The following is a 15,030-nucleotide window of genomic DNA, read 5'->3' on the forward strand; positions in this document are numbered from 1 at the left end:
ATGTGTTGTTGTTTTTTTCCAGTCAAACAGTTGGAGGCCTTTGAATTGTAAACCTCTTATTCCTCAGCTATCCAGTTTATGGAATTTACAAAATCTGCAGATGTCTTTAGTGGAAACTTTCATGTTCCTGGAACCAACTGTGTGATATAAGCATTTGCAGCACTTCTTTACTGAGGGGTTTTATTTAGCAGCCATTGTTCAGGAAAAACTCCCATAGAAACCTCAGGGAGTTTTGCCTGAATAACAAATAAGCAGTACTGAATATGGCCTTACATTTACTTGCTCTTGTGCTCCATTACAAAGTTGCGGAATCACCTCACTCAGGTGACACCTGGAAATATTTCTTGACCTTTTTAAAGTGGTAAATGCAAAATTAAAATGCAATGGAAACTCATCCTACTTTTGTCTTGTAAAGGATAAATACATTTGTTTTGATTTTTGACAATGTGCTCATTACAAGGGCACAACATATGTCTATATTAACCCAAGGGAGTTTATACCTTCTGTATGCTGTGGGTTGTCTCCACCTTTGGGACAAAAATGGATAGCCTACAAACTCCCACTTATATTGAGTATGGTGCCTTACTAAGAAGATCTTCATATGGCCAAGGAGAAAACATGAACACTGTGAAATATTAATTTAAAGGGTTACTGTGTAACAGAATGTACTGTGAAGTGGGCATTTCAGATGGCAATCCATAAACTCATACAACAACCAAGTAGCTTTAAAAAACACCCCCACCAACACCAAACTTGCTTCTTTTTGGAAATGAACCAATAAATCATAATTATTCTGGATAGTTATGGAAGCTACATTGTCAGCAAAGCCATTTACAAAAAATGCACAATGACAGAAAATACTCAAAGTGCAATACCACTCTCCACTGTATGGACAGACATTCCCTATATTGGCATAGAATGTGCCTAGAAAAAAAATGGCTGTTCACTGGTAATCCTTTAGCTCCTTCACTCTGTTAAGCAGGGGATAATCTCATAGTTCTAACAAAGTCAGTGTCTTTACAGGGCCCTTTTGCTGTAATAAGGCACAGTTATAAAAATACCATGATCTCTGCCCTTGAAAACTAATTTAGAAAGAAAGACGCTAGTAAACCATTAGTATGATATATTAACTGCTTGAAATATGTTGCCTCCTTTAAAATACTAGGTGATAACAAAATGGATGTCCAAAGAGCAGAGGCAAGTTTCAAAACTTTCCAAAAAAATTTTTTTTGATTTGATTTGATTTGGTAGAAAGCTATATATCATACATATAAAATAATCTATCCCAAGATGGACTATTATTAAGCTGTAATTTTAATTTAGCAGTTCCTAAAACTATGCTGTGCTAGTTCCTCCCTCATTGTTTATGACGTCAGCAGAGTCCCTAGTGGAAGATATAGGCTAATACTGTGCTCCCCTAAAGGTTTCTTTTCATACTCTGTTTAGAGCCAGTTCAGTGCTATATCTTTAAGATTCCACGTGCCTTTCCTAACAGGAGACAATACTCCCGAGTATCATTAAAACTTCAATGTCATATTTATTCTCAGTTAAAAAATACATGTGATGAAGTGAATTCAATACAAGATGTATGAGGATAGCTAGATGTATGAGGCACAATGCTAGCCGTGATCCACTGTTTAACCCCCCTGCTGGCCTGAAGATGCACACAATGTGTTACAACAAGGAAGAATTTGCTCTGGGCATGTCCTAGACTGTTTTTCTACAGTTGTGTCAAAGTATGTGCTTAGTTTTTGTAAACAGTGGTGTTTTAGGTACCACATTTATTTAGGGTTAAAGGGAACCATCCTCTCCAAAGCTTTGCAACATTCCATCATGGGCCAGATCCATGAATGTTTCTTTGCCTTCTCTCTCCACTAAAACCATTCAGTGTGAAGGAATTTCTGAACGCTTAGGAATTTCTGAAAGCCTAGATGTGAGGTAATGCCCCCCTGCCCAGCCCCAGGAGATGAGACAAATAGCTTGAAACCTAATTTAGGTGATGGGAATACACTGGGTTTTTCCCCATTCTAAGTATAGAGCATATCATTGGAATCAAAATGAACTTTTTAGATGCATCCGCTGTATAGGCCTGAACAAGACACCCAGTTCTGGGGGAAAAAAAACAACCTTGAGATGGACACCCCCAAATTTGGGGGTGGGGGGAATCTCAACTCTGGCCCATCTCTACTCAGAACAGCACATTCATGTTCTTAAATGATTTTTAGCCATTAAAATGCAATGATAAAACAGATCAATTCCTTCTCAAATCAGCCTACAACAAGCGCCCCACATTTTCATTCACACCCAGGGACTAGCCAATGTATGCAGCAGGTCAAAGGGGGATGAGTTTAAAATAAAATACTAGTTTGTATATGATGCCAGAAGCATAACTAGCTTCTTATAACATCTGTTATAGTTCACTTCGCATATACAAAGCACTTGTAACAAAAAATAATGTCCGGAAGGTCATTGTATTTATTACGTCATTGCCCAGCTCTTTAATAGAGTTGGTCTACCTAAAGCTACAAAGGCAGAAAGCATGATATATCTTCTCCTCTTAAAAATAAGTTAAGCACCTCAGAGAGTGAACTTTGGTCCTATTGAAGTCAAAGTGAATTTTACCATTGACTTCAACAGGACGAGGGGCTGGTTTACACTGAAAACTTACAACACTGAAGCGATACAATGGCGCACAGTTGCAGCGCTACAGTTGTGCTGCTGCAGCGTCTTAAGTGTAGACATAGCCTAGGATTTAATTCAGTCTTTTGCAGGAGCAGCACACATGGGAATACAAGATACACACGGGAACAGTACACTGAACTTATATTCCGGGGAGTGCTTTGAGAGGCAGCACTTACTCAGTGAAATAAGAGTGAAAAATGCCTTCTTTTCTGTGAATTTTTTCTTGGGTCATCTAGGATTCTGAGTAACAAACTGAGGTCGATTCCACAATCCAGTCTATCCTGACATCTCAGTCTACATTTTAATTTAACCAGTGATACCTTGTTTTACCACTATTACATTGCAGTATAGGCCCCTGGAAAGAATTCAGCAAAGCAATAAGCAAGTTAAATGATACAAAAAGAACATGTTTACCCTAGAGACAGCAATTGTGAAAATCTCCCTTTGTATTTATAAAATCTGATTAGTATCTCTCCCAAAGGTGGCATTTGCACTGAATTACTACCAGAAAAAAGTGAGTTTTCCTTTAAAAGTATAGTTGATATAAAAAACACAAATACCTCAGTTGTCTGGGATGTGGAATGGTAATATATATGGCATATGCAAAATTTCCATCATGCAAACTCTTTTAAATGATGCCAAGAGGATAAGTAGCAGAAGACTTAGCCTCTGAATGGGGGCATGTTAATAATGTACTGATGGCTTAGACATATCAGATGGTAAATTACCTTTGAAAGATCCCCAGCCTCCAAGTAGAAGCAGATAACAAATACATTCCATGTGACCCAGAAGACTAGCCAGACAGCATACTGTAGGAGAAGAAGAGAGAAATAATACATTATTAATTCTGCAATCAGATGAGTTAAACTTAAATAAAGCTTAAACTGTTTGTCCAAGTCTCAGACAGACACAAAAGAGAGTGAGACTATAAATACAGTGCAGCTGAGTGAAAATATTTTGCAAATAAAACCAAGAAGAAATGTTTCCTTTTCCCTAGCCACACACTGGTGAGAGCTGCTTAGTGCTTATTCACATTAGAAATTCTGCATCCCAGGAGAGGTGGTGGTCTTGAAATGTAATGTTCAAATTCATTTTGATTTTGTTTTATTCTTAGTTATGGGAGAATCTTAGTATCAAAGCAATGAGACACATTTTGGCATTACCTAAGTGTGGTTTAGTGCCTGCATCTGCACTATATGCTTATTCAAATGGCACTCACTAAATTCCCAAATCCTATCCCAGCATGTACTTGACTCTGTACCACGCCTGAGATGGAATATCTGGATGATGTTTCTTCTTTAGTTGTGTTATGTTGATGAGGAATCCAGAGGGAATTCTAGCTGCCTCACTGTAAATGTATTTTACGGCATTTCAAACCATTACACAAAACTATCTGACACTCTGTTCACAATGTTCATTTTAATACAACATTGAAAATGTTCATTTTCATCTGAGTTTGGATTATACTGGACAGTGAAGGTAGAAAAGCTTAAGCAAAACCTGTTCAATGATTTGTGTTATCTATTTTCTAAAATGCATATTTTGTGAGAGTAAAGGAGGTACACTTTCTTTCTGCCTTTCTATCCACATTTATATATATGGTAACATTTTTGCATGAATGGAGACATCATACATTCTAGGTTTGAATATGCCACCTCCCTACCATAATGAAGATCTTCTATGCTAATTTCTGACCTGTTGTCTAGTCATGCCTAGTGTTAGTGCCTCAAAAAATTCCCTTGATAAATTATTCCAATGTCTAATAAACATTAACATCTGCAAACGATTTTTCTAATGACTTATTCCTATTTGCTAGTTATTCCTGATTTAATTCTGTGTGTTTGGTATTTTCATTCTATGGGCCCATGATATTACATATGTGAGAGTTGTTTCATAAACAAGTATAATATAAACTATCCCCTTTTCCCCGCCCAGTTTTAGTTCTGGGCCATTTCCTCTTGTTATGCCACTCGTGTCCTCTGCCTCTCAAGAGTTCAGAAAATTATCACACTCCCCTTTGTTTTGTTTCCTTTTCCTCAAGCCATACACATTATGTTACTTTAATCCTGTGGTGCGTTGCTTGTACTTCTCAATGTGATATTTCATCATTTTCATATGGTCTGTCATACCACTTATTACTTGAAGCATCGGCCTCCATAATCTTGTTCTAACTTTATTTGAAAATTCTTGCATGTGACCATATCAAGACATTTACATTTAGCTATTAACTTTTACATTACCGATAACTAAATCATTGTCAGCCAGACTACTGGATAGGCAACCTTTGCTTAAAATGAAAACAAATAAAGCTTTAGTCTAGCAGACTAAATAAATGTTTAGATTTAAGGTTTAGATTACTCTTTATGAGCAAGCTGATTTCTGATTTATAGATAATGCAAGTCCATTCTCTAAGGATGGGATTTTCAAAAGCACCTTCGTGACTTAGCACAATATCTACTGCAAGTCAATGGGACTAAGTCATGTCAGTGTTTTTAAAAATCCAACCGTAAGCCAATAAGAAGGCACCTGTTCAGTAATGGTATACTGAGCTATTCAGTCTATTGCAGGCTGCTTCACAATACAGCACTGTTACTATCCAATACCAAAGGTCAGATATGCCAAAGCAAGAAGAGGGCAAAATTAAGGCGTCACAAACATAACCTTCTTATTTTATTTTTTAGATTATTTACACATGCACTCTGGTGGAGGTAGTCTGAGTTGAAGATTCTGAATTCTGTTTCCATGTTGCATTCATACAGTAGCTGATTTAAAAGATACCTTGTAAAGTAAGCACACAGCGATGGATCAATACAATGCAGTAAGCCACTTTGGATTTGTTTGTGGTAGCAAAGCGTCTTATGCTTAAAATAAAAACATAACTTCTTTTTTTCAACTGTCTAGTCACAATCATTCAAATTGCCAACATCTGAATTTTAGAACTTTTAAAAACAAACATCTGCTATTAATGGACAACCACAACAAAAAGCTTTCAAATTATTTTAAAGACCCCCTACTTGTGAAAATGTCATGTTAAGTGTTTGCTACCTGAAATATTTGGAGATGAGTATTGAGCATAATTATCTCGAAAAACAAGGATGCTCCCATTCCCCACTGGCGATTATTTCAACTGCTTCAGATCTGGTACATCTCTTATCTCTGGATCACATGCAATCATAAATGTTGCTTTTTGTCTCATCAGCTGCAGCTAATCATTTTGGAAATTCGACACTGACGGCCTGCAACAAGGAACAAATCCCTCTGGTGCTGTCTATTATATGTAGCTAATTAGAAACATTTTATAAGAAATCTTCAAGGAGCCAGAGTTGTCTGGCTTTTCCCCCATCTGGGAGTTCTAAGGAGCTGCACTATCTGACAGCAACCACCACGAAGATACAACAGCCAGAAATCAACAAGTCAAGAACCTCAATGAGCACATTGACTACTACCAGACAGAAGATGTCACCAGGGTAAATACCTACAACCAGGAGAGAATTGCCATCTTGCTATTGTGAAATTCTGTACTGAAAAGAAATAGAGCTGGAAGGCTAAAGTGGAAGATTTACAAGATAATTGCAGTTATTCCTAATTTGTGAGGAACATCAGCACCGATCCATGAAGCCAATCAAAATCCTTTCCTTCAGTGAAAAGAGTTGCATAAAGAAGGCATAAGCTGTAATGGAATCATCAATATGCCACTCTTCAGTGCCCCAGAGAACTTCATCTTTGACAAACCTTCACAATGGACAGACTGGAAGCAGTAGTTCTGCAAGATTTCAAATTGCAAAAAAGCTGCATAAAGAAACTAGAGATGTACACGTATCTTCTTTAATTTATGCTGTGGGAAAGCAGGCAGAACATATCTTTAAACCCTTTGACTTTACTGAAGACAATCACGGAGATGACTATGGAAGGGTTCTGGCTAAGTTTGATGCATGCTTTATACTCCAGAGAAATATGGCTTATGAAAGAGCATGCTTTCACCAGAGAATTCAAGAACCAGAGGAAAAATGTTGAATGTTGAATAAGAGTTCTGCATATACTGGCTGAAAACTGATTTTTGGAATTAAAAACATGTCAATATCAGAGATAGGCTGGGTTCACAGAAAAAAAAATGTTTCACATCAGGTACAACTGAAGTGAGCTTTAACCCTAGCCACAGCTATATAGGAAGTAAAGCATTCTGAGATGGCAAGACAGCAAAACCTAGAGCAACTTGATAAACCTGAAAAATCTGAAACTAGCTTTAGGAATAATAAACAGACATTTGAGTGTTAAAAGTCATTATCATAAAAAGTTTTGAGTATGTTCCATTTTTACAATGCCAGAGCAGGCCAAGAACTGAATTTCTTCCACAATGGACAGTGCTTGAAACTCAAATCCCACCCAGTCTAAGAGAAATCCTAGATCTCTCACATATCTTAACCACCGGAGGAAATCTGTGGCTAAGGTGAAGATCCATAATCTTCTAAGCAAATTGGCCGGCACTTCATGGGGAGAAAATGCTCCAGTTCTCCAATCACTTGGTTTAGCCCTCTGTCACTCTACAGCAGAATACCTGGCTGCAGTCTAGCTCTATTCATCTTATGTCAAGCTAGGTTGACACACAACTACACTCAATACGTGCATCATAACTGTATGATTCGCCCACATCAGTACTGTAGCTCTTGTGTTAACATCATTCCTCCGCACATCTATCGCATTGATGTTACAGACAGAATGGTTGAGATGACCAGGGCATACCCAAGCCTACCACTATACATGGACCTCTTGGACTACCCAAGGGTGCACTTGTGGGCTCACTCACCCTGCTCAGATTTCTCTGACACATCAATGTGGCATGAAGAATGGTCTGCAGCTGATGTCAGAAACCAATCTGTTATAATTGACCCAAATATGGGTATATCTGACTTAGATTTACCATGTGCTCATGGGCCCTTCTGAATTGATTTCAAATGGGCCAGGATCAATATGTAGCCAGCTTTCACATCTGGAGCCATTGAGAGGATCCCACATGCAGCTGTGGCCAAAGACAGACAATGTCACATCACTGATAACTGCTCTCTGACCAGACCTGATGCCCTCTGACCAGATTTGGTCTGTGAGCTCTGCACTTCACTGATGAGGCTGCGACATATTGTCTTGATGAGCTCTGCATCTGATAAGAAGAAAATTACTTACATTTTACAGACCAGGAGTGTTAAGCATAGAGAGATTAAATGACTCGTTTTAGTTCCATACTCAGTGGCAAAGTTATCAATAGAAGCCCGGTCTCTGGACTCCCTGCATCCAATGTCCTTGCCATGTTACCTCCCCATATGGAAAGAAACTCCCTTTTAATACCTTTTAAGTGAAAACAAGTTTGGAGACTGATCCTTTGAATATCATTTTGAAAATCCACAGACAAAGAGCATGTGTTCCTCAGAAATCGTTATGATGCCTTGAATACTGCATGCAGAAGTGGTCTCCTCATCTCAAAAAAGATATATTGGAATTGGAAAAGGTTCAGAAAAGGGCAACAAAAATGATTAGGGGTATAGAACAGCTTCTGTTTGAGGAGAGATTAATACGACTGGGACTTTTCAGCTTGGAAAAGAGGCGACTAAGATGGGATATGATAGAGATCTATAAAATCATGAGTGGTACAGAGAAAGTAAATAAGGAAGTGTTATTTAGTCCTTCACATAATACAAGAACAAGGGGCCACCAAATGAAATTAATAGGTAGCAGGTTTAAAACAAACATAAGAAAGTATTTTTTCATGCAACATACTGTCAACCTATGGAACTCCTTGCCAAAGAGTGTTTTGAAGGGAGCTAGATAGATTGTAATAGTGTTCAAAAGGGAGCTAGATAGATTCATGGAGGATAGGTTCACCAATGGCTATTAGCCAGGATGGGCAGCAATGGTGTCCCTAGCCTCTGTTTGCCAGAAGCTGGGACTGGGTGACAGGGCATGGATTGATAACCTGTCTGTTCATTCCCTTTAGGGCACCTGCCATTGGCCACTGTCAGAGGACAGGATACTGGGCTTGATGGACCTTTGGTCTGACCCAGTATGGCTGTTTTTATGTTCTTATGCCTCTATAACTGAAAAATCAACATTAAATTCTGATGCTCTGTGTGTTCAAAGGATTGGTTTGTTATATTTTTACATATTTAAAATGGCAAATTTCTCTCAGTTAAGCTGAAAACATATGCTATAGCAGCTGCAATACTCAGCAGTCAGATGAGGAAGGGGCAAGAGATGATGGTACTCTTCCAAGCTCCACCCACAAAATCAGCTCTTCCCATGTGACTTTCCAAAATGAGAAGACACTCGCTATAGGTTGTGCAGATGTTTAGAATGTGCTCATGTATGTTCTGTGGGCTCTACTGGACTCTGACTTTAGCTCCATGTTGACTGTGAAAGTAAAAAAAAAGGAATAGAGCTCATCCAAACACTGCCAACTTATGGCACCAAAATGAGACTTCATAGTAAACGGAGCAAGAGTGTTATTCTCCCTCATCTTTTCTGAGGAATGAAATAATTTAAATGACATTATTGATATTAATATAATAAAGTGACATCTGAGTTGGCATCTTATTGAGATGAATGGGGCAGTTCAGACTTCTCAGAACTATTGCCCCAAGTTCTTGGCACACTCACATGGCTATCCCTGCATTGTTTACACTCAGTTCACATTTTTAAGGTTTTAGTCACAACCATAACAGTAAAAGACTCTCTGACCTACCTCTCCTCCCGCCCCCACCCCACCCCCAAAATGAAATGAAATGTGGGATTCTGGAGAATTAAATCTTTAGAGGAGTGCTGGTACAGCATCTGGTTCATACCATATGTCTGATCCCTGCATAATTTTCTAGTCCTTCATCTCCGCTCTCAGCTTATCACTGCAGCTCTGCAAGAGAGTCTATCGAACACTTACAGCTATTGCCCAGAAACCTATTTACCAAACCTACCTATGGTTAGTAGGGCTTCCTTGAAACCTTGAGAGACATTGATCAATACAATTCACTTTGCCTTCACAGTTAAGAGACAATATTTATGTTCATATATGACTCTCTAGATGGACTAGGTCAGCACTATGCAGTGTTATTATAGCCATGTTGGTCCCGGGATATTAGAGAAACAAGATGGGTGAGGTAATATCTTTTATTGGACCAATGTCTGAGAGAGAGAGACAGGATTTCAAGTCTCCACAGAGCTCTCCTTCAGGTCTGGGATATGTACTCAGTGCCACAGCTAATACAAGGTGGAATAGATTGTTTAGCATAACTGGTTAACACATATTTCAAGGTGAAGTGGCATATCAATACTTCTCCAGTCATAGCAGGGAAAGAAAAGCAGGGGAGGCAGCTGGAAGGAATGCTGTTAGTGGATTACAGATTGTTGCAATAAGCCATAAATCCAGCATCTCTGTTCAGTTCATGATTTTTAGCATCTAGCAATGTTGTGAATTTAAGCTCCCAGACTTTTTTTAAGGTGTTGGTGCACATTTCCTTTGAGAATGAGGACTGAAAGGTCAGTGATCATTTTGTGAAAAAAAGTTTGCCCACTGCTGATAAGTGATAAAAGATACCCTTTCCGTGACAGTTCATTCAAGTGTGTAGTGACTGTCTAGTTCAGGGATCGGCAACCTTTGGCATGCAGCCCATCAGGGAAATCTGCTGGCGGCATGGGATGGTTTGTTTACCTGCAGCATCCTCACGTTTGGCCAATAGCAGCTCCCACTGGCTGCAGTTCGCAGTTCCAGGCCAATGGGGGCTATGGGAAGTGGCATGGCCCGAGGGATGTGCTTCACAAGTTTAGTACATAGAATGATAGGGTTAGTAGGGACCACAAATCTAGTCTAACCCATCAAGATGCAGGATTTGTTCTGTCTAAACCATCCAAGACATATGGCTATCCAGCCTCCTTTCGAAAATCTCCACTGAAGAAGCTACCTCCCAATGGAGTCTGTTCCAAGGTACTAAGGAAGTTTTTCCTGAGATTTAATCTAAATCTGCTATGCTGTAGTTTCAACCCATTGCCTCTTGTCCTGCCTTCTATGGTAAAAGAGAACAACTTTCCTCCATTTTTTCATTAGCAGCCTTTCAATTATCTGAAGACTGTATGATATCCCCCATTAATCTCCTCTTTTCCAAACTAAACATACCCAGTTCCTTCAGCCTTTGCTCATAGGGCTGGCACTCCACCCCTTTGATCTTCTTTGTTGCTCACCTCTGGATCCTTTCCAGTTTCTCTACATCCTTTCTATACATTGGTGGCCAAAATTGGACACAGTGCTCCAGCTGAGGCCTAAACCAGTACTGCTCTACTCGGCGCTATCACCTCCCATGACTTGCATGCTATGCCTCTGTTAATGCAATCTAAAATTGCATTTTCTTTTTTGCAACAGCATCACATTGCTGACTCACATTGAGGTTGTGATCCACCACAACTCCTAGATCTCTCTCAGCAGTGCTGTTCCCAAGCCAGGTTTCCCCCATTTTGTATTTGTCATCTGTTTTTTCTTCCCTAAGTGTAGCACCTTACATTGGTCTTTGCTGAATTTCATTTTGTTGCCCAGTTCTCCAATTTATCATCCCCCCTCTGAATTTCAGCTCTATACTCCAATTTCTTAGCACCCTAGCTTTGTGTCATCTGCAAATTTGATCAGTATGCTCAGGTCAGTAATAAAGAAGTTAAACAACACTGGATCCAGAACAGATTCCTGTGAAACCCCACTTGAGACCTCCTTCCAATCTGACATCATTCCATTAATTACTCTTTGTTTGCAGTTGTTTAACCAATTATATATCCACTTAATGGTATTTCTGTTGAGCTCACATTTCTCCAGCTTACTTATGAGAATATCATGTGGGGCTGTGTTAAAAGCCTTGATTAAGTCCACGTATATTACGTCCACCACACTTCCCCTATCCACCAAATCAATTACTCTGTCAAAGAAGGAAATCAAGCTGGTTTGGAATGATTTGTTCTTGATAAATCCATGCTGGCTGCTAATGATTTACCCCTTCATCCTCCAGGTACTTGCAAATTAAATGTTTTATACATTTCTCTAGTAACTTTCCAGGTATTGAAGTCACGCTGACTGCTCTATAGTTCCTTGACCCCTTCTTTTCTCCCCTCCCCCATTTTCAAAGATGGGAACTACATTAGCTCTTCTCCAGTTTTCCAGCACCTCTCCTTGTCATCCATGAGTTTGTAAATATTATCTCTAGTGGCTCTGAGATTTCTTCAGCTAATTACTTCAGGTGAATAGCATCCAGCCCTGCTGATTTGAATTCATTCATTTTAGTCAGAACATCTCTGATGAGTTCTTTACTTATCCCAAACTGTATCCCTTCCTTGCATAGTCTATGGTAACTTTGCTAGTCATCTGGTCACATGTGACTTTTTGTGAGAAGACTGAAGCAAAGTTGGCATGGAGCAACTCTGTCTTCCTATCATCTTCTGTTACCAGTTCACCTTCTCCACTGAGCAGCGGACCCACGTGGTCCTTGATGGTTCTTTTTTATTTGACGTATTTGAAGAACTGCATCCTGTTGTCTCTAACGCTCCTTGCAAGCTATAACTCATTCTTTGCCTTAGCTTTCTGGATTTTATCCCTACATAGTTGTGCTATTCCCATGTATACTTCCTTGGTGACATGCTTCTCCTTTCATTTCCTGTATGTATCCCTTTTGGTTTTTAGATATCTAAAAAGCAACTTGTGCAGCCACATTGGTCTCCTGTGGCTCCTATCTTTCCTCTGCATCGGAATAGCTTGATGTTTAAGTATGATGGGGGGAAAAAGGAGTTTTTATGCAAGTTGAATTGGTAAAGTTAAGATAGTTGTGTTCTTCACTAATAAGGTGGTCATAATTTTTGTTTGTCAAAATGCTGATTTGACCAAAACTAAAACTAGTTACAAAACAGGGTCAGGCTGGACAACTTTCCCAACTTGAAAAAAATGTCATGTTAAAAGTTTAAGATTTATTGAAATGTTTCATTTTGACATTTTCTCCATGAAAAATTCATTTCCTGGTTCAAAATTACTTTGTTTCAAAAATTTAAGCTAATGAGCCTGAGAAAGATTAATGAAAAAGAAAATCAAAATTCAAATTAAATTCGAATTATAACAAAATATTTTGACTTACCCAACATATTTTATTTATTGTTCAGTTTGTGAATAGTTTTAACTTTTTGTCCCAATTCAAGATGGGACAATTTTGAATTCTTGCAAATATCTGCAGGACACGAAAACAATTTCCTGCCCTGATCTTTTAGTTACCTTAACAAGAGAAGACGTGGAAATCAAGATAAGGTGAATAAGCAACAATTACTGACTGCTATTAAGTCACCATACTAAAAGAAAAGATTCTGTAATGTAAATACTAAGGTCCCAAAAATCATGAGTTCTGACTATTACGAATTGCTCAAGCATCAAAACCTTTCAGAAAACATAGAACTGAGGGTTGAGAGAACAAAAACCCACAGTCTAACAGCTAGATTTGTTCAATAATCAGAGGAAACTCAGAATATTACAACCTTTCACAAGAGTGTACTACTGGTGTAGCTAGGGATACTTCCCATTTTTCCTGGTCTCTGAATGAAAAAAAAATTCAATACATACCAAACTTTGATATATGACATGACAGATATAGTAGTAAAATGGGGAACTTGAAGAATTTTAATATGATAATTAAAATATCTATAAAAGGGAAGTTAAATCCAAGAGATGCAACTTTTGGCAAGATATTGCAAACTTTAGTGAAAGTATCTACCTCATGGGCAGTGCTGTAGGAAAGAAAAGTTGCATTCATATAGTTTTTTTTAGTTTAAGAAATAGTGAAGATGTCAGTATAATATTTGCAATCTCCTATCAAATTAGTAAAATACACGGGTGCTGAAAGAGGCAGTAAACCAAGTAATATGTTTATAAGGACACTTGACCAAAGAGTGGAATAATCAGAAATGTAACTGTCTGGTTAATAATACATGGACTCAGCCCCATCATACATAGGGCCTACCATTGTTGTTAAAACAAGGAGAACAGAAATGGAAGATTTATACAGCTGTTCCAGCCTGCTGGTGAAAGACAGTTTTTGAAGTGACTTTGCATTATATAATGGATTGTTAAAACAAGTTTAAAGAGCATCAAGAATATGGAGGGTCTTTATAAATTATATGAACTTTAAAAAGGACATTTCAGCAGCTAGAAGAGTATTGTTGGAGAAACTGCAACTTGAGCAAGCATAACTGCAAAATTGGCCAAGTGGTACCTCACAAAGGGGCCCAGGGAAAGCAACTTGTGGAGGTAAATTGCTGACTGGAGTAAACCAACTAGTGTTCAACCTATGTACCAAGATGGTAGTACCAACAGTTATGGCCTAACATGTCTTATGTCTTGTCACACCAGCTTGTGTGTTACAGAGAGACTGGAAAACTCCAGTCTCAATTGTAAGAATTCAAAACCTCATGTCTCATTTCCTGACTGGATAGTCAGAGAGGACAACTCTCATTTTGGTGGGACATATGAATCTTTGGAAGAAGTGTATGTCATCATCTGATTGCTCTATGCCAGCACCTCCAAGGAGAGGAATCAAGCTGGACAATCAAACAGGTGGGAGGGATAGCTCAGTGGTTTGAGCATTGGCCTGCTTAAACCCAGGGTTGGGAGTTTAATCCTTGAGGGGGCCATTTAGGGAACTGGGGTAAAAGATCTGTCTGGGGATCGGCCCTGGGTTGGACTAGATGACCTTTTGAGGTCCCTTTCAATTATTTGAAGCAGAAATAAGATAAAGTGGCCTGTCTCATTCAGCGCATTGATTCTCAAAAGCTAAACCTGGAAGGGAGAAGACAGGTCCTAAATCAGCCACCTGCAAGTCTTCTTGGTTACATCAAGTATCTTTTTTGGATAGGCACCTTTAACTGTCTTTCTATTTTCCACCAATTTATATTGTCATGTCCATCCTTCAATCCTTCTGTGTTTGCAGTGTCATCTCTTATTATGAGCAGAAACTGAGCTGAAAGTTGCAGCTGAATTGGTGTGTGATAAGTAACACAGTGACTTTATTTTGGGTGATGAACCAAATCAGCCAGCTGACCACTTCTTGAAATGGAGTGCCTAATAAATAAGGAAGTTTACATGCTTGTGTATGTTCTGTAAAGGTTGTCTCAGAGTTACTGCGTGCCTTTGTTTTGGAACAGGTTCCAATCAAGAGTACTACAACTTACTGTTAACTAAGATTGTAGAATTGTACGTGTGTCTACCATAATAGTTTCATACTGTCTTTCAAGTTCATTGTATGTCCTTATACAGACAAAAAATGAGACCAAATATGCAAGTTTCTTGTACTGCACTCA

The 15,030-nt window shown here is 38.7% G+C and overlaps 1 protein-coding gene across 2 annotated transcripts in view; it reads right to left on the reverse strand.

The window, feature by feature from the left end:
- NKAIN2 (sodium/potassium transporting ATPase interacting 2) overlaps nucleotides 1–15,030 on the reverse strand; it is a 788,381-nt gene that overhangs the window by 379,226 nt on the left and 394,125 nt on the right. For both annotated transcript variants that reach the window (XM_050949891.1, XM_050949890.1), the window contains exon 3: nucleotides 3,411–3,491. In XM_050949891.1, coding sequence (XP_050805848.1) covers nucleotides 3,411–3,491 — 81 coding nt within the window. The remainder of the gene's footprint in view (nucleotides 1–3,410; nucleotides 3,492–15,030) is intronic.

This window comes from Gopherus flavomarginatus, chromosome 4 (genome assembly GCF_025201925.1).
Source record: "Gopherus flavomarginatus isolate rGopFla2 chromosome 4, rGopFla2.mat.asm, whole genome shotgun sequence".
Classification (NCBI taxonomy): Eukaryota; Metazoa; Chordata; order Testudines; family Testudinidae; genus Gopherus; species Gopherus flavomarginatus.